The sequence below is a fragment of the Panthera onca genome, chromosome A2 (assembly GCF_046562875.1).
Source record: "Panthera onca isolate mPanOnc1 chromosome A2, mPanOnc1 haplotype 2, whole genome shotgun sequence".
NCBI lineage: Eukaryota > Metazoa > Chordata > Mammalia > Carnivora > Felidae > Panthera > Panthera onca.
The window spans coordinates 26,382,076-26,401,312 of record NC_138340.1 but is presented as its reverse complement, the minus strand read 5'-3'; the positions used below and the strand labels follow the sequence as shown (position 1 = coordinate 26,401,312).

The 19,237-nt window shown below is 43.4% G+C and overlaps 1 protein-coding gene across 11 annotated transcripts in view; it reads right to left on the bottom strand.

Moving 5' to 3' along the window:
- Positions 1–19,237, bottom strand: part of PXK (PX domain containing serine/threonine kinase like) — a 74,302-nt gene that overhangs the window by 2,201 nt on the left and 52,864 nt on the right. For 2 of the 11 annotated variants that reach the window (XM_060631409.3, XM_060631420.3), the window contains 5 exons: positions 18,034–18,082; positions 12,665–12,742; positions 12,045–12,131; positions 11,525–11,594; positions 8,813–8,875 (listed from right to left, as the gene is read on the bottom strand). In XM_060631409.3, coding sequence (XP_060487392.1) covers positions 8,813–8,875; positions 11,525–11,594; positions 12,045–12,131; positions 12,665–12,742; positions 18,034–18,082 — 347 coding nt within the window. Of the gene's footprint in view, positions 1–332; positions 370–2,919; positions 2,958–8,812; positions 8,876–11,524; positions 11,595–12,044; positions 12,132–12,664; positions 12,743–18,033; positions 18,083–19,237 lie in introns of all 11 variants that reach the window. The other 9 variants (XM_060631421.3, XM_060631422.3, XM_060631412.3 and 6 more) reach the window with 9 other exon arrangements.

The window sequence follows — 19,237 nt, the reverse complement described above, 5'->3', positions numbered from 1 at the left end:
AATAAAAACGGAGTACAGCCAAAGACCTTCCTTAAAGCACTTGCTTGTGCCACAGAGTTGGTTGCCCATTTCCTGTGACCCTTGCAGCTCTCGGTAACTCCACTATCTTTTTCTGGCCTTACCCTCAGCCCCTCCTAGGGCTACACCAGCCAGACATTCTGGTAGGTAGTTTTCCCCCCTAAGCTGCTACTGAGCTGTGATGGTAAATAAATATACCAATTGCCACTTGAATTTATATGGGTGAGTGTTTCAGGATCACCAATAAAATACTTGGGTAAGAGCATCCTTTTTACCAAATGTGACACATAACAAAGTATTTCATAGAAAACCACTTACCTTCCTTACATCTTTTACCCAAACCTAAGGCAGCTGAAATTAAAAGAATCACACAGATACACACATTCATGCTCTGCAATCTTAGAATTCTCAAATCATGAAAGTACAGCAATACAAATAAATATTAAATACAGACAAATGAACAAAATGTAATTCTCCTTGGTTCCATACAGTAACAACCTAATGAACGAAGTTCTATTATGTGCTCTGCCAGGGTGGATTGTGGACAAATGTTCCCAGCTCTATGTTACCGGGCTACAAAGATAAAAAGGACTTTAAACGCACAAATGATTGCTGAGGTGAGAAGAGCAGCGACGGTGTGTGACAGAAGCATTCCTCTGAAGGGGGTTTTTGGATAGTGGCTGATGAAATACCAGGAGGAGAGGAAATGGTCTCTGAAGGCTCTTGGAACTCAAATGCAGCACCGAGAGAGCCTGGAGGAGTCAGCTGGCAACAGTAACCCTCAGCACTACCCAATGACCGGCAAAGGGCGGCAGAATCTGGACTTGACATTCAGGGCCTGATGTCAAGGAGCTCCAGGGTTTCCGCCTGCCAGCTTTGTGCTTTAACCCTGGAGAAGAGTCACTGCAGGTTACAAGAAAGAAGGCAGGCTCTGGGCTGCGACAGCACTTGAGTTCTTTCTGCTAAAGGCATAGAGCTAGCCATCCAGAGACCAGTTACCCCTCTAGCCCAGGATTCTGGGAGGCTAGAGGCAGGCCTCAGCAGCTGGACTTGGATATGGGTTGCCTCTTGGCACAGAACAAATCTGCCTGGTCTTCACAAGGAGCCAACCCTTGACTTTGGCTTCATCACCAGGCACTCAAAATTAAAAGTGCAAATTCACTATCCCAGAGTTTGGGAGTTGCAGGTGATGTTCAGTACATGGATCTTCATTTTCCAAGTAAAGGCTGACATTGTTAGGACTTTAAATGAATCTCTCAGAATATGTAGGCAGCATAAATAAATACATAGTCCCAAGTGCCACAGAGTAACCCATGCTTGTAAAGCAAATGACCTACTCATCCAATGGTAAAGAGCAGGGTCATGGAGAGCCGGACCAATCCCAAAGGGCCTAATGTCCCACGAGACCCACTTTTCCTCACTGGGCCTGCAACAACCAGGGCAGATCTTGACATGTACTATCAGGGCAACGCCAGACCTCAACTTGCCAGCTCAGAACACTCTGGAAGTGGGGAGGAGGTCTGGGAGTCAGAAGGCCAACGCTGGAGGAAGCAGGAACACAGACCAGGGACTCAGTCTCTGACTGTAAGCCCTACCATGGTTTTTGGCTTTTTCTTTTTGCCTTCTCTATAGTTCACAAGCTTCCTTTAAAGGTTTGTTGGGGCTTAAGCTATAATACATTCTAACAATTAGCAGTATTAATAAGGGCCAAATTCAGAGTTGGCTATTTGGCCTGTGGCAAACCTGGGAACAACTGCCTAATGCCTGAATGCCACTGACTCCTCAGATGTGAACAAGCTCTCCCCACCACGGGTTATCTGATAGCCCTTATCCCCAGGCCATAGACAAGACCAGGCAGATTCCATGTTGGATTGCTTGCTAACTGAATTCACCAAGCGTTGAAAAATACTGGCTTGCAAAAACCCAGAATGAGGGATGCTCCAAAACAGCTGATCTATAATTATACCCAGTTCTCTCCTACCTTACCTACTCTTGGGCAAAAAGACCAAAAATCAACTACTCTATCCTCCCCAGAATCCTATCCACCAAACTAATGGGAACCCGGCAATCCAGCAGAGGCCCTGGAACAGGCCATGGACCGTTGCAGGAAGAGCATATGTTAGACCCAGGGAAGAATGTCTTGCCAGAAACATCCTCACCGGCCTCGTGGGAAGGACATCTGGGGATCCCCTTTCTTTGGGGTCAGTTTTAGCAGTGGGCAGTCTACAGGTCTTGGTAGGTCTGAAGTCCTTTGTGATCCACGAATAGAAGTGGGGAGGCCACGTGGCCACCAGACCAACACCACAGCTGCTGGCTACCCTCAAGAGAGAACAGACAGCAGTGACCCCCTGGAAGCAGGCAGCCCCCAGCTCTTGGCAACTGCCTTTGTCTTCTGCCTCAGATAGATGAGGAGGCTGCACTCGTGTCTCAACTCAAGAATTATTAGGGATGCTTAAAAAAGAACTTTTCCCTACTGCCAGTTATAAAAGCCAGTGAGTTGTCTTCCTGTAACCAAGAACTCAACCGGCTAACACTCTTTCCCTTCATCAGAGTGATAAGGAACCGATATTTTTGCTGCACAAGGACTTTGGGACCCTGCTTTGTGAAATTAAAATATGCCAAAACGCCATGCAGTTGATTTTTAGGTTTTAGGGCTGTGTTTTAAAACTACCATCAGAGGGGAAATGAAGATTTTGAAGGTCAGGGTGAAAATGAAATGAATAATGAAGTCACTTGGGTGCTTTTTAAAGATGCTGCATTTCATTTAAGTGTTCAGAGAAGGAAATCATCTCAAATCTGCTTTCCCATTTGTTCATCACTTCAGTGATCTAGATGCACTGGGTCCCATTTCATATCCAGAAACAGAGCATCTTTAAAGTTAGAGAAATCAGTATAGCTTACTTTACCGAAAATTCACGTTCAAAATGGTGCATGCTCTACTGAAAACAGCAAAGACAGAGACAGAGACAGAGACAGAGACAGAGAGAGAGAGAGAGGGACACAAGTCATTATTCAGCTTTTAGTGTCATTTAATCAAATAGTAAGAGACAGTAAAATATTAGTTTGAATCACATGCTTATTATTCTCACTGCCAAACTAGGCTATATTTAACTGCAAAACGCACTGGACTTTTTTAGAACATGGCAAACATGCTAATAGAGCAACCAGGGAGTCATTTTCCTCTTCATACTCTTTGTTCTGTTTTTCTGAGCCACTTAGGTGCTGTTTTTGTTTACAACACTCACTTCAGAAGACCTGTGAAGGTTCTACCCCGCCTGAAAAGTGGAATGGGTACTGGAAATGCAATTAGTTCTATTGCTAAATAAGGACAGTCTACCAAGAAGTCTATCACTTTTTTCCAATCAAGCCTTCCATAGTCTAAAATGGAGACCTGTCTTTTTAAAGTTGGGAAGAGCAGGAGCACAGGGCAGGTCTAAGGCGAGCTCCAGGCCAGGGATGAGAGGCCCCTCCCCGAAGGCAGCTGGGCTCTACAGGCTGAACTGGTCAGTGAGTGGCATTTGCTTACTTTAGGCCATGAAACCATTAAAAAGAAAAAAAGCAAGGCAAACGTTCTTGTCTTCCTTTTGACTGACTGGATTCCTGGCAAAATGTGAAGGATAATGCCTTCCTGACAGGGAATCCCAGAGTTCCTGATGAACCAATGTGCCCTAGTGTCCAGAGGAAAATCCCTTTGTCTGTGGAGGGGCTGAGAAATGAGGCCCATGAGGGGCTGGGCAGACTGACCACTCACGTGGGACAGCTCTGGGAGGATGCCAGGGATACTGCCCTGTGCCACTTCCACCCGAAACAGCCCACGGCTCAAGGGAGGAGCTTACACGCTTGGGCTGGGAAGTGGGGAAGGGAGACTAAGAGGGCGGGAGAGCAGAGCCAACACACTCTTCAGAGAAGCGCTGCAGGCAGAGCTGTTCATCCCAAAGATGGGAACTGCTTTGTGTATGTGTAGGTCTTTAGAAAAGGGGGCAATTCGTGGGGCGCCTGGGTGGCTCAGTCGGTTAAGCGTCTGACTTCGGCTCAGGTCATCATCTCACGGCTTGTGGGTTTGAGCCCTGCATCGGGCTCTGTGCCGACAGCTCGGAGCCTGGAGCCTGTTTCAGATTCTGTGTCTCCCTCTCTCTCTGCCCCTCCCTCACTCGCGCTCTGTCTCCCTCTGTCTCAAAAATAAATAAACATTTAAAAAATTTAAAAAAAAAAAAGGAAGAAAAGAAAAGGGGGCAATTCTTATGGCCAGAGACATGGATTCTGAGCCTAGATCGGGTTTCAGACTTTAACCTGGCTAGACAGGAAATGTTGGAAACTCCAACATTCTCAATAAATACATTTTTTGTGTGTGTGCCTCATTTATTCTTAACCATCCTTCCTATTATTTAAGCTTCTGGTCACTTTGTGCCCATAAGGCTCTGTTTTCCCTTCTTCAGATCTCCAGATATGAAACTTCTCTTTCCCCACTCTTTCTTACACACTGAGTTTTCTATAAATTGCCAACTCTCTCTTCAAAATTATTACATTAAATTATAAGCTGCAAGCATGAAGGGCTAGAATTCTCTTGCAGGGCATTTATAGCTTATGCTTGGTAGTACTTTACTGCTTATAAAGCTTTGTTTTTGCACGTTACCTAATACAGATTAGGAATTCCTTTAAAAGACAGCTTCAAAGAATGGAAATTACTTGTCCAAGGTCACAGCTGGGAAGTGGCAGACCCACAGCCAGGGTTTTCCGACTCCACTTTCAGGGTTCTTTTCCTGCCACTGGTCAATATTTAACAGCACCCTGCAGTGCACCCAAGGGAACAGGCACCTGATGAAAATTGGTAGGGGTAAAAGAGCAAAGACAGAAGCAAGTTTGGATCCTGGCTCTAGCACCCCCCGCTTGTGTGACCTTGGTCAAAGTCTGTCACCTCACTAGAGCCTCTGCTTCTGTGTCTTTAAAATGGAGCTATAGTAGAAACTACTCTCATTGGATAGGAAGGTATTCATAAGGATTAAAACAATGACTGTAAATCACTTAGAACAGTGCCTAGCACAAAATAAGTGCCTACAATATGTTAGATACAATTATTAAAAACAACAATAATGTAGGGTCTCCTGCTTTACTTAGCCTTCCCAAACCCGGTGTGTATGGAGATTTGGATCTTCTAAACCACTCATTTCTATGAATACAGAGTGTAAACACGAGTTGGTGATATTTACCATGAAAAAAGTCAGGATAAAGAATTTTAAAGCTCTTGAAAGAGTGACTGTCCAGAGGTAGGGAGCATAGCCTTTAGCAGAAAAGAAAGGAATGTTCTCACCGAAAATATAAGGATCCAACACAAGAGTTTTAGAGAATCCCACCCCTCCCAATGGAATCACCACCAAACTCAGGGACATATTTATCCCTCAAGAGGCTCCATAGCAGGCAGGTGCAGTAAGAAATGGGAGAGGCCCCATACTTACGCAATTGTTGGAAAGAGCTCATGAGGGTGACACTCCTTCACTTAGAAACATCTGTCACTTCTGCTCCATACTAAAAGTAACAGGGCTTAAGAATACCCTAAGCTGTCATGTATGTGCTTAAAACTGATACTTTCAGGAAGGAAGGCAATGCGGTCAAACTGAACTTGCCTACACTGACCTATTGTTGAGCACACAGGGCCCCCAGTAGATTTACACTATGCTTGATTAGAAGGGACTGTGAGATGGTCTCCTCTTAATTCCCACATTTTTTGCCTTTGACAGATGAGGTAAACAATACCTAGACATGGAAAATGACTCATCCAAGGCGTCCCAGTAAGGAACGGTGTACCGAGGGCTTACTATACACCCAGTGCTGTTCTAACCCCACACCCAGGAAATGCTCTGGAACTTTGTAATAACTCCCATAGGCAGGCACTGTCATTATCCTCACTGACACATGGGAACACCTGAAGTGCAGGGAGGCCAACAGTCTGGTTCAAGGTCCCAGAACTAGCAAGTGTTCGCCCTTGAGTTTAGGTTCCCCGGCCTGAGGTGTAGTTCTTTCCCAAGGGGCTCCCAGATTGTGTTTTTGAGATGCTACCTTGAGCAAGAATACTTTTTTTAATACTAGCCCTTGAAAGTGAAGATTTTTCCTTCCTTTCTTGAGAAAATTGCATTTGATCATAAAGCTAGAAGACCTATTCTTGACTTGGTTCCCAGGTAAGCATGCCATTTTTTTTTAACCATTACCTTAGCCTAGAAGTAAAGCCATAAATTAGAGCAAATGTGATTCCAGCAACAAGATAGTGCAGAGAGGCAACGAGAAAGATGAGCCCACTGGAGAAGCCTGGCCTCCTGTCCTGGAAGGAGGGGCCAGTCTAAGCAGGGGGCTGACCAGCCAGAAGATGCCACCCCTAGGCTGGGAGTCTGCTCTCTCCCAGCAGAGGCCCTGAAGGCAGAGCAAGCCCAAGCAAATCCAGCAACAAGGATTTACGGAGCATCAGCCATGGGCACAGCTGCATGAAGCTACTACGTGTTTGTGGCTCCCTCATGCCTCGCACAGCACAGAAGCTTGGGACGCTGCTTGCTGGAGGACTAGATTTTCGGGGGGAGATTCTCTGTTGAAGGAGGGTAAATATTGGGAGAAAAAAAAAGAAAATTACCATGGTTGGACCTCAAGGAAAGCATTTGCTTAATTATGTCTATCATTTTGGAGCTCTTGAGAGGCTCTAGAAATGCGACTCCACATGAGCTAGGTCCCTGTCTATTCGTCCCTGTAAGCCAGGGCCAACCACAGTGCCCAGCACATTTCAGCCTCTCACTAAATGCATCGTGAATAACTGAATGAATAAATTCATTGTTCAAGGCCAGAAATGCTGGGTTGACAGGCAAAGGCTAGTTCTCATTTTTAAGAGATGCATTACAATAAGTGCCCAGCAGAGGTCAGAGTACAGTCTTTAGGGCTGAGTTGCTAATTTCATCAACAAAACGTTAAAGGAGATAAAGGAAAGAAGGAGCCAGTATTTGCTGGGAACTTATCACTTGTGCCAGGCTTTGTGCTTGGGGCCTCACATATGTTTTCCCTCTCAATCCTCACAACTCCCTTTCAGAATAGGTATGATCAAAATTCACAGTAACGCCCCCTACCACTCCCACTCACCTCAAAGTTTTTCCAACATTGACTCTCATTACCAAAAATTCCCCCTTTTTCTTCTCTCCTTCTGAAAATTCCCTCGTCTCATGCAAACCTGCTACAGTATGAGATAGCTCCCATTCAAAACACAGGTAAATCAGAGGATTCATGAAAAAAAATCCATATAGATGGAGAATTCCCTGAGGCATTTAAAAATGAGAACTGGCAGTTAACTTCCCAGGACTATACCTAATGCATACAGTAGATGTTCAATATGATTAAAGAGACACCTTATATGTTAAAGGGTTTATGGGTTCTCACTATTCATTCTCTCCAATTTCCTTCAAATGTCTAAGGGGTATGAAATTAATATCCTTTCTTCCAGAAAATGGTTCAACATGATCTGGGCAGTGGAGCTCCAGAAATTTCTGACCAGTCTATACAACTCACCCCTACACAAGACGGAAAAGACGAGACTCTCCCTTGATCAATATTTGGGGGCTTTCTTGTAAAATCTGCTGACAAAGTCAGCCAGGGAAAAGAATGATCATTCCCACGAGCCAGGTACTTGGCTCCTCAAAATGGGTCCTGGCCCAGAGCACTCCCCAGCAAACCACCAGTAACCATCCTCGGTCAGCAAGAGGAGAGACCCACCAGCCAGAAGTAAGCTGAGTAAGAAGTTTGTACACTCTTATAGCAGAAGTTTGTAAACTATTCCGTTTATGCTTGCTTGTCATTTTCCTAAGAAGGTCAATTAGAAGTATTTGAGAGCAGATGGGTAATGCTCTTGATAGCTCCTGGGTACCGCCTTAATCCTTGATGAACATGGAACTGTCAGCTCATAAATCAAGCCCAGGCAATGACCCTCCCTTCAGACAGCTGCAGCAACTCTTCCATGCACAGCTGACAAGCTCTGAATGGCAGAACCAGCTCCTCTGACATCGAAAACATCTGGTTCCTTTAAGAAGTGAAAAGAAATATGACTGGTATCCCAATGTGTTTTTATGAGGCTAGCAAAATGGTCAGGGAAGAGATATTAGTTCAAATAGGAAAGAGGGAAAGAGCATCATGAGACTATTCCACGAAATTGGAGATTATTTTTATAAATATTCCCCAAGATAAATTCTTTCTACATTTTTCAAACAAAACTCATCATAATCTGATTTAATTCACAAAGGCAAAACAAAGGCCACAAAAATATTCCCAGGACTAAACGTGTTACAGAGCAGAACAGAGCACCAACAGTTATCGGGAAATCAGAAGTTCGGTGCTTAGGTCACTACCACACCTGGGCATCTCACCAGTTCTGCTCTGTGACCACACAGACATTGTGGCTGGGCTCCCTGAGGAGACAGCTCTGGCAGAACAAGGCGCCTGGGCAGCAGAGCAACTGTTTTGTTCAGCTCAGCATGTACCGAGGCGAGCTCTGATCTGAGGAGCCCTGCGTGAGGCTTTTCAGCAAGAGAGCTGGCTAGAAGCAGAGGGTGGCTACTGCCTCTGAAATCAACTATTCCACTCCCTGTGAAGTCTGAATTTGAAAATCTAGACCCTCAGCTCTTCCAATTTGCAGTCCCACTGCTTTCTCTGGAGGAGGCAGGTACTGTCTGACCCCTGACACACTTGGGCCCAGGCAGGAAGAGAAAGGGCCCCATTCCTCCTCCTGCTGGGTCAGAGGATGGCAGAGGGTTACTTTGCCTCCATCACTCACCTGCTGTAGAGGGTGGAGTCGGTGATGACGGGGATGTGAGAGGTGAGCTGGCCCCAGATCCTGCTAAGAGAAAACACAGAGAAACCCTCATGGGGACAAAGACGGACACCTAAAATCTGGCCTGAGCTGGGACCCACCATTGCCTGAGAATCTGCACGTGGCTTAGTGGGTGGGCCTTATGGTAAAAGATGAGGGGGGACAGGGAATTCAGAGGCTGGAGTCAGTGACCACAGGCTATCACTGCAGTGTAGGGCATGCTTCCTCCCCAGGCCACTGAAGGCTCTTTGCCACCCACTGCTCCCCACACTCTGCCTGGTTGAAAACAACTTTGAGCTGTCAACGACTTGTGCAGTTGGCTGTAGTATCTTTTCCTGACCCAGCTTCTGTCCCTGGATAATGAACGCCAAATGACAATGGCCACAAGCAATACAGGGGACAGAGAGAAACAGAGAGGGACAGAGCAGTCCAGTGGAGGCCTCTCCAAAGGAAGTAAGAGTTCCCCACAGCATCCACCTAGCAATGTTCTCTGTAGAAGTTCCATTTCATCAATTAGGTAGGGTCAGCCTATTCAGTGTGTGGGTCTCCCAGGCCTCTTCTTAGCTGAAATCCAGCAAATACCATTATTTACATTAAAACAATATGCATATTCCCCATATTCTCAAGTTCTCAGCATCTCCCCATTGCTCAGAAGTCTCCAGAGAATATCCTCCTGGCCTGACATAGAAGTGGCCCAATAAGCAGATAGAGGCTCCTACATAAGCCCTTCTGTGGCAACATGAAGGCTGTCCCCTGACACAGAGGTCCTATGGAAGGGTTAACCGAGGCTCCAGGGGTGGCTGTGATCATGTCCCTGAGAAGCCTCCAACCATCACCTCACCCACTGCCCACAGGACAGGTTGGACATGGCATGGACGCTGGGCATGAGGAAAAATGTCTGAATTAAACCGCACCTCCCTCAAGCCGAGTGGCTTTTCACTATTCGCAATATGCTCTCACCACCCTGTTTAAATATGAGAGGTGTTTTACTGAAAAAGGAGGCAAAACCCAACCCATCCTGTCTTCCCACTGCTTTGTTGTGCCAGCATAGATTTTAAAGGGGAAAAGACCAAATCTGTGATTCCAGTGGGGTCTGGAGATAATGTTTACATTTCTGCCAACTGCTACTTGGCTTTCCTGAACACCTTGAGGGTGCGGTGGGGTCTTGGAGTCCTTGGAATCTCATCTGGCTGCATCTGGCCCAGAACCTTGCAGGCAGGCCGGGCCTCGGGAAGGTGGAGGACCCTGAGCCAGGCTTTCTCTGCTTGGAAAAAATTAGTTGCCGGACAGAATGTCTGTCAGACATGCTGGTTGGAGACATGAGTTTCAGCCTAATGATGACAAAGACTGGCCCATGTCCGTTGCATCAACCATGGAGAAAAGAGACCTCCAGCTCTGGAATTACCCGCCAGCCACAGCAGCTGCTGTATCTGAGAAGCAGGCCTTCATCCTCACTGGGGCTTCCCGCCTCTCTTCCCTTCTGTGGCGGCTGAACGCTGCAGGCAGTGGTATCAGCACATTCTCCCCTCTTCCTGGAGTGGGTGACTTCCAGCCCAACTCTCCCAACTTCCAGCCCCTCCCACACTGCCTGTGATCTCTGGCTTCGGCTGGTCTGGCCTTCAGGTCCTGTGCTCCCTGGCAGCCATCTCCTCACTGACTGTGCAGAGACCTGAGAAGGCATGAGTTGGGAACACCCTCGATGTCCTCCCTTCCTTCTACTTTTAAATGTCTCTGCCTCTTCACCCAGCCCTCCTGGCTCCTACATCCCAGAAGAGATGGATGGGCTTCCTCCCTGGTGAGACTGACAGTTGGGGTCCTGCAGCTAACCTCTTGGCCTTCCAGCCCCCTACCATTCTCTCATACAACTTCAGCTTCTCTCTCTCTCTGCTTGGCCCTTCTCCTGCCTGAAAGTATATGCAGCTATCCCTGAACCTAACAAAACCTCCCCTTCCCTTGGCCCTCCGGGCTAAGCCAAAGCTGCTTCGGGTTAGATGAAGCCTTTCCTTCTCTATGTGGAACTCTACCTCGGATACATGCATAAGGTGGAAGGGGAAAAAAAAAAAGATTCAAAAAGTGCATAAGGTGGAAGAACTGGCAGTCTCCAAGGGATCATTTAATCTGGCTCTGATTTCCAAAGATGGAGACATTAAGGCCCAAGGCCAGCAGGGCTGGGCAAGGGGTCACCAGGAGTGACAGCTAGGACTGCCAGTCCAGGATAGTCCTCTCTGTACCACCACAGTCCTTCTGGAAGGATGCTTCTTGCCATCCCCACACACTGTTGAGTCCATTCCTTAACCCACATATGAGGGCACATCCTCCCACCATGTGGGGACCGAAGTACAGGGCAGGACTCAGGGTTGTTTCTGTTCATGTAGGTTCTACTGACAAACAGGAGGCCTTGTGTTGTAAGTTGAATTGGTTTTTCAACCATGGCTAATGCTCATCTTTGGTTGATCAAGTCTCACTATCAATGAGGAGGCTGTGTTACCCCATAACCTCAGAGGATTCTTCCAGCACTTGAGTCCTGTGAGCCCATGCATGTTGTCACAATCCTTCACTAGGGGCAAGGTTCTTCTGTTCCCTACACTGCCCAGTCTCTGGCCACCAGAAACCAAAAACGACTCCAAGTCCTGACCTTTGGGTCCTAGGGCCCCACGATAATCTTTAACCAGTTACCTGAATTATTGGAGTTGCTATATTTTGCTGAATACTCTTCACTGTTTTCAACAGCAGACCGTTTTGACTTCTTTAAAAATAAAAGAGAGATGGGGAAAAGTAAAGCATAAACACACTGAAGCTGAGAGTTAGAATACAAATATTTTCCAGGCACAAAGTTAAACTAGCTACATACAAGGTCATATTTGACCTCATAACTTAATACAGTTAAGAAGCCACAAGCCACAAACAAAGGGGGAACAAAACCAAGAATGCTGAGTGTACTTTCTCAAGCCAGTCATTCTCCTCAATTACATTAGGCTGTAATCAGCCCAGCAAGCCAGGAAACTATATGGTCCATTTCTCTGCTGATATTATATGGCTCTTTTTTAAAAGCTGCAAACCAGTCATCTGGAACTAGTTTTAGCTTTCAAGGAGACATAGCACAAAATCTTGTCTTTAAACATGCACTATTAACCTAAGAACTTTCTTCACATGTAGTCAAGAATTCACAGAGAGAATTCAGAGACATCAGGCTTACCTTTCGAGCTAAGATCTTTCTCTTTTTCCTCTCTTCTTCAGATCCATGGTGAGACTGAGCTCTTGTCAGTCTTCGATGCTGGTGAATCTTTAAGAGACCACAATTCACCACAAAGTAAGTATATCCTATGTTAATGAAAATCTCTAACATGTTTTGCCAAATCAAATTATTTGGATGAAAATTCCTTCCTTGCTCAGCCTGTCTGCCTCCAAGCTCGGGTCTGGATGTTTGGGAAAAGAGTATGCCAGAAGATGAAGACCTTTTCCATTTTTCCCCGTTCCTTCCTGCCTTTCCCTCTTCTATAGAAGACAAGTGTGGCTCCTAGCACTTTTAGAGTAAGGACCACATGTGCCCCACCACCATACTGCCTGCCCCAATCAGAAATGCTGACCACCATTTATAGGCATGTTTGTTTTCCCCATAAGCTGAGCACCTTGAGGGAAGGACTGTGAAGCATCTGGCTCTCTCACAGCATTGAGCATGGAGTCCAGTTCAGAGTGAGGATGCAAGAAATGTTTATGGATTGAACAGCCAGTCAAAAGTAAGTCACTGTGAATACTATGGCACAGGATGTGAAAACTGAAAGATGAAAAAACAATAAGGAACTACTAGCAATTTACCTGCTTCTGTTCTTCAATTAGTCTTTTTTCTATACATTCTTTGGCAATTCTCAATGCCTCTTTTAACTTTGTGGGAATCTGAAGGAAGAAAAAGTACATAATCCACTGAGTTAAATGGCCAGAGATGTTCTCAAGTCCTGGTTTTGATAAAGGAGCAGTTGGTTATCATGAAGGAGGGCATCTGGAATAAAATCAGTTACAAAATACCCACTTGAATACTATCCTGAACACCTCTGGCATCCCCATCATGCTTATCTCATTACCATTTTTAAGCAATATATAAAATGCATAAATAAACATGTTTCAAGTAATTCAAGTAATACTCAATGGACTCCAAATTGCCAAAACCATCTTGAAAAAAAAAGACCAAAATTGGAGGCACCACATTTCTTGATTTCAAAATATAATACAAAACTACACAAATCAAAATAATGTTATACAGGCTTAAAGACAGATACACAAACCAAAGAGACAGAATAGCCTAGAAATAAACCCTCATGTGTACAGTCAAATGATCTTTGACTAGGGTGCCAGAAGGGGCATAGTAGAGAAAAGACAGTATCTTCAATAAATGCTGCTGGGAAAATTGAATATCTACATGTAAAAGAATGAACCTGGACCCCTACCTTATACTATATGCAAAAATTAACTCAAAATTGGACGAACGACCTAAAAGTATAAAAGTCCTAGAACAAAACAAAAGCTTCATGACACTGGATTTGACAGTGATTTTGGACGAGACACCAAGAGCAAAGGTAAGAAAAGCAGAGACAGACAGATGGAACTTTTTAGAAACTTCTGCACATCAAAGGAAGCAATCAACAGAGTAAAAAGGAACCTATGGAATGGGAGAAAATCACTGGAAATCCTATATTTCATAAGGGATTAAGAGCCAAAATATATAAAGAACTCTTAAAACTCAACAACAACAACAAAAGCAACCCAACTAAAAAATGGATTTGTCACAAAAAAATAGATTATACTAGAATAAAGCTGAAAAAAAAAAATCAGAAAATCTAAGGGGAAAAAAATGGGTCAAGGGCCTGAAGAGACATTTCTCCAAAGGTTTACAAATGGCCAACAAGTATACGAAAAGATTAATCAACACCTCTCATCATTAGAGGGCTGCAAAAGAAAACCATGATGAGATCTCACCTCATACACATAGGATGGTCACCACCAAAACCAACAGAAAATAACGAGTGTTGGCAAGGATGTGGAAAAATCGGAGTCCCACCACACTGATGGTAGGAATGTAAAATGGTGCAGCTGCTGTGGAAGACAGCATGGAGGTTTCCAAAAAACTAAAAACGGAATTACCATACGATCCAGCAATGCCACTTCTCGGTATATATATCCAAAAGAATTGAAAGCAGGATCTTAAAAGAGATACTTGCACACCCAAGTGCATTGCAGCATTATCCACAATAGCCAAGAGGTAAAAAATGCCTAAATGTCCACCAACAGAGGAATGGCTAAACAAAATGTGGTTAAGACACACAGTGGAATAGTATTCAGCCTTTAAAAAGAAGGAAATCCTGTCACATGCTACAACATTGATGAACCTAAAGGACATGACTGAAATAAGCCAGTCACAAAAGAACAAATACTGTGTGCTTCCATTTCATATGAGTTATCTGAAATAGTCAAAGTCCTAGAAGCCAAAAGTAGAATTGCATTTGCCAAGGGCTGGGGATGGGTTAACGGGGAGTTGTTTGATGGGTCTTGGGTTTCAGTTAGCAAGATAAAAACATTCCAGGGATATGTTACACAACAGATGTAAATACAGTTAACACTACTCAACTGTACACTTATAATAAAAAATAAAAAATATATACAGCTTATTGGAATGAACACACACACACAAATTCAAGTAATTATAATATTTTAATATTTTGTAACTTCAGAGGAATTTTCTCTGTGAAAGATTTACTTTCTAAATTTCCCAAGAGTAAGCTTTTTCCTGCCAGAAGATACTCTTAACTATAGCCTGGTACCTGGTATGCTTCTGAGCCTGTCATCTCTTAATTTATTAGTTTCTCAAGCCACAAGGAGCTCAGGCCTGAGAAACAAGACACCTGGATCACATTGAACTTTTTTGTCTCTATTATTCTTTTAAAAAATGTTTGAGTAGGTAATAGGGTTCAAAATTCAAAGATATGAAAGGGTACATACACAGTAAGAAGTCTGCCACCTAGTTCTCCTTTATGGAGGCAACCAATGTCACCAGTTTCTTGTGTCTCTTTCCAGAAAAAAAGTGCACATACAAGAAATTAACCTTGGTTTTTAAAATCACGTTGTCATTGCTGCACAGATGCTCTGATTCAGAGAAAGAACAAGGTCTAATAATAATCCTGGGCTGGACTTTCAGGGCTTGGAAGGACATGTTTATTTACAAGGCTGAATATATTTCCTGAGGAGTGTCAGTGAAGAAGAGAACTTAAGAGTTTTTCTTTCCTACTTCAGATCCAAATAAGCTGTTTTTGTTGGAACTCCTTGGACTGGCAAAAAACAGGACAGAGGAAAGCTTCTTCCTCTCCTGTACAATCTTCTGATCCCATTGTTTTTCCTAAATTGAATTTAATAATAGTATTACATTTTCTTTTAGAATATGCAGAGGAGAAAGAATCAGCCTTCATTCTACTGCCCAAAGCAAACTCAACCATGAGCACTGAGGAGAGCCAGGCCCTGAACCAGGCGCTCACATAGATCATCTCAGTTGACCAAGGACAATAAACAGGTGTTACTCATCAACTGTACACACTGAGTAAACATCAACTCAAAGATTAGGCCCATAGATGACTGGATCTCAAATGGGGGTAGTCTTGCCCCCTCCTCTCTCCAGGGGACACTGGACAATTTTTGGAGACCTTTTTTATTGTCACAATGTGTGGGGTGGAAGTACTGCTCACATCTAGTGGGTACAGGCCAGCGATGTTGCTTAACCTCTGACAATGCACAGGACAGCCCCCCACAGCAAACAACTATCTGGCCCAAAATGTCAAATGTCATGTCTGAGAAAACCAGCCTCAGATTAATGGCTGGTATGAAAAAAGCACAGTAAGGCATCAACCTGAGCTTTTTCTCTCCATGATACTACACAACACTGCTACTTCCCAGGATATTTCCTTCCTGCCTTTCTCTAGACACAAGTATTCCTTTTTTTTTTTTTTTTTTTTTGACACAGATATTCACACATTGTATTTATATCCTGCTTTTTCCCCCTAAGCCCAAATAATCATTTTCCGTGCTACTACATGTCTTTATAAGTTTGACTTTTGGGAGTACCTAGATGGCTCAGTCAGTTAAGCGACTGGCTTTGGCTCAGGTCATGATCTCACAGCTCATGGGTTCAGGCTCCCACACTGGGTTCTGTGCTGACAGCTCAGAACCTGGAGCCTGCTTCAGATACTGTGTTTCCCTCTCTCTCTGCCCCTCCCCTGCTCATACTCTCTCTCAAAAATAAATAAACAGTAAATAAATAAATAAAATTTACTTTTATTAGATAAAAAACATTTTATTAAACAGATGTACCACAATTATTAAATTATTCCCTAATTGTAAAACATTATGATTGTTTTCAAATATTCACTATTATAAATACTGTACCTAAACTAAGTAAGCTTAGGTAAAATAAGTAAGTCATGGGTATATAATATACAGCATAGGGAATACAGTCAATAATATTTTAATACCTTTGTGTGGTAAAAGATGGCAACTAGACTTATCGTGGGGATCATTTCATAACGTATAAAAATATCGGGCGCCTAGGTGGCTCAGTCAGTTAAGCTTGACTATTTTGGCTCAGGTCATGATCTCACAGTTGTGACATCAAGCTCTGCATTGGGTACCATGCTGACCATGGATTTTGCTCAGGATTCTGTCTCTCCCTCTCCCTCTGTCCTCCCCTGGCTTGTGCACATGTACACTCTCTCTCTCCCTCTCTCAAAATAAACATTAAAAAAAAAAGATTCTCCCTCTGTCCCTCTCCCCTGCTTGCACTCTCTTTAAAGAAAAAAGGAAAAAAAATTAAAAATATCAAATCATAAAGAAAAAAGGAAAAAAAATTAAAAATATCAAATCACTTTGATGTATGCAAACTAAGAGGATATGGTATGTTAACTATATGCCAATAAAAAAATATTGTACCTTCTTTTGTTCGCTTTAAAAAAGCACTAACTTGACACACAAATGGCCAACAGGTAATGAAAAGGTGCTCAACATCACTAATCATCCTGCAAATGCAAACCAAAACCACAAGAGGTATCACCTCACATCTGTTACAATGGCTATTATCAAAAAGATGAGAAAAAACTTTTAAAAAAATTTTAATGTTGATTTATTTTTGAGAGAGAGACAGAGTACAAGCAGGGGAGAGGCAGAGAGAGAGGGAGACACAGAATCTGAAGCAGGCTCCAGGCTCTGTGCTGTCAGCACAGAACTGACGCAGGGTTCAAACTCGTGAACCACAAGATCATGACCTGAGCCAAAGTCGGACGCTCAACTGACTGAGTCGCCCAGGCGCCCTGAGAAATAACAACTTTTGATCAGGATGTGCAGAAAAGAGAAACCTTGTACATTACTGGTGGAGATGTAAATTGGTACAGCCACTAGGCAAAATAGTATGGAGGTTTGTCAAAAAATTAAAAATAGAACTACCATATGATCCAGCAATTCCCCTCCTGGGTATATATCTGAAGGAAATGAAAACACTAAATTGAAAAGATATACACTCCCATGTTCACTGCAGCATTATTTACAATAGCCAACATCTAAGCGTCCATCAACGGGTGCATGGATAAAGAAAATGGGGGTATATACAATGGAATATTACTCAACCATAAAAAAGAAGAAAGAAATCCTTCTATCTACAACAACATGAATGGAGCTTTGTGGTATTATGCTAAGTGAAATAAGTCAGAGAAAGACAAATACCATATGATCTCACCTATATGTGGAATCTAAAAACAAAACAAAAACCAAACCCAAACTCATAGAGGACAGATTGTTGACAAAGAACAGACTTGCCAGGGCTGGGGAGGGGGAAGGGGGCAGATGAAATGGGTGAAGGGGCCAAAAGGTACAAATTTCCAGTTCCAGAATGAGTAAGTCATGGGATATAATGTATAGCATGGTGAGTATTATTAATGTATTGTATAGTTGAGAGTTGCTGAGACTAAATCTTAAAAGTTCTCACCACAAGAAAACTATGTATAGCGATAGATGTTAACTAGGGTTGGTGATCATTTCATAATGTACACAAATATCGAATCATCATGTTCTACCTCAGTAATTTTTTTTAAAAGCACGAAGTTTCAAAATCAACTCATATATGTCACAAACCAAAAAAATGATACGATTTGCTTTACCTTAAACTGTGGCTTTTCAGAAGTGGTTAGTAAAACATCACTGAATAACCTGTAAAGAAAAGAAATAAAAAAAAGTTTTCATAAGCCAGGTGTCCTCTCAGATCAAAATGGAATGAGACATCTTTAGCCCATGAGGTTCCCACCACATCTCTCGGCCCTAGCCCAATCTACCAGTTTGTTCATGCTTATCAACAAACTCAAAGGAGTTTACAGGCCACCCAGGCTGACCTCGGAAAAACCTCAGAACCTCCTCCCCCACCCCCGCTGCCCCTATTCCCTAATATTAGAGGGGCTATACCAGGAAGAGACTGGGTCAGCCCTGTACTGAAGGTTATTTCCCCACCTGTGGGACAGAAGACGTCTCCTGCTATACAGCAAAGCAATAATGCTTTAAAAAAATCAGTTTTGCAAATCCTTATATTATTATTTCATTATATTACTATATTTATTATATTGCAAATAATGTACACAGTAGATATTGCTAAACAGAAGAACCAATTTCCCACACCCGCCCCCGCCTTTTTTTAAAAACTAGAGGAGGATAAAACTCTTTCTCTCTCCCCCTTTCCTTCTTTCCCCTGTTTACTCTCTCCCTAAAAATAAAATAAATAAGTCTTTTTAAAATATTGTGTTACTAAAAACAACAGCATGAGGAATTCTGAACTGCTTTGACTAAAACAGTTGGGAGAATTTAAATGGCTGCTTGGATAGTGCCCAAATGGCTGTACGTGATTCTTTCCTTGAGGAGTCTCCCCTTTTCTAAAAAACAGGAAGTATGTCACAAGTAGAAATGACACCGTTTACTTTTCCCCACAGTGCTCCTGGGGTGGCTCTGGAGGTGTCTGGAGGAGACATAACTCTCCTGTCCAGGCCACAGGTCCATTTACTTCCAGAAAACATGTTTTAACTGAACATAGCTCACGCGTCTTCATATATTCAAGTATTCTTCGCAAGGCTGAAGGCCACACGGTAGAAAGACTTAAGTGAGGAAAAAACAATTTGGATTCACTTTAGCACTGGAAGACGGGGTGGAGAATGGAAGAGCTTCGGGGGGCGGAAGGGGGGGCTGCAAATGCAAATCCAAGTAAATCAACATGGATACGGGCTGTTCCCTAACCACAAATGCATTTTCCTCTACCAGTTTGTGTGAAAATTATTTTATTTCCCTAACTGGATCTATTCTTCTGTATTCACATTGCTGTTA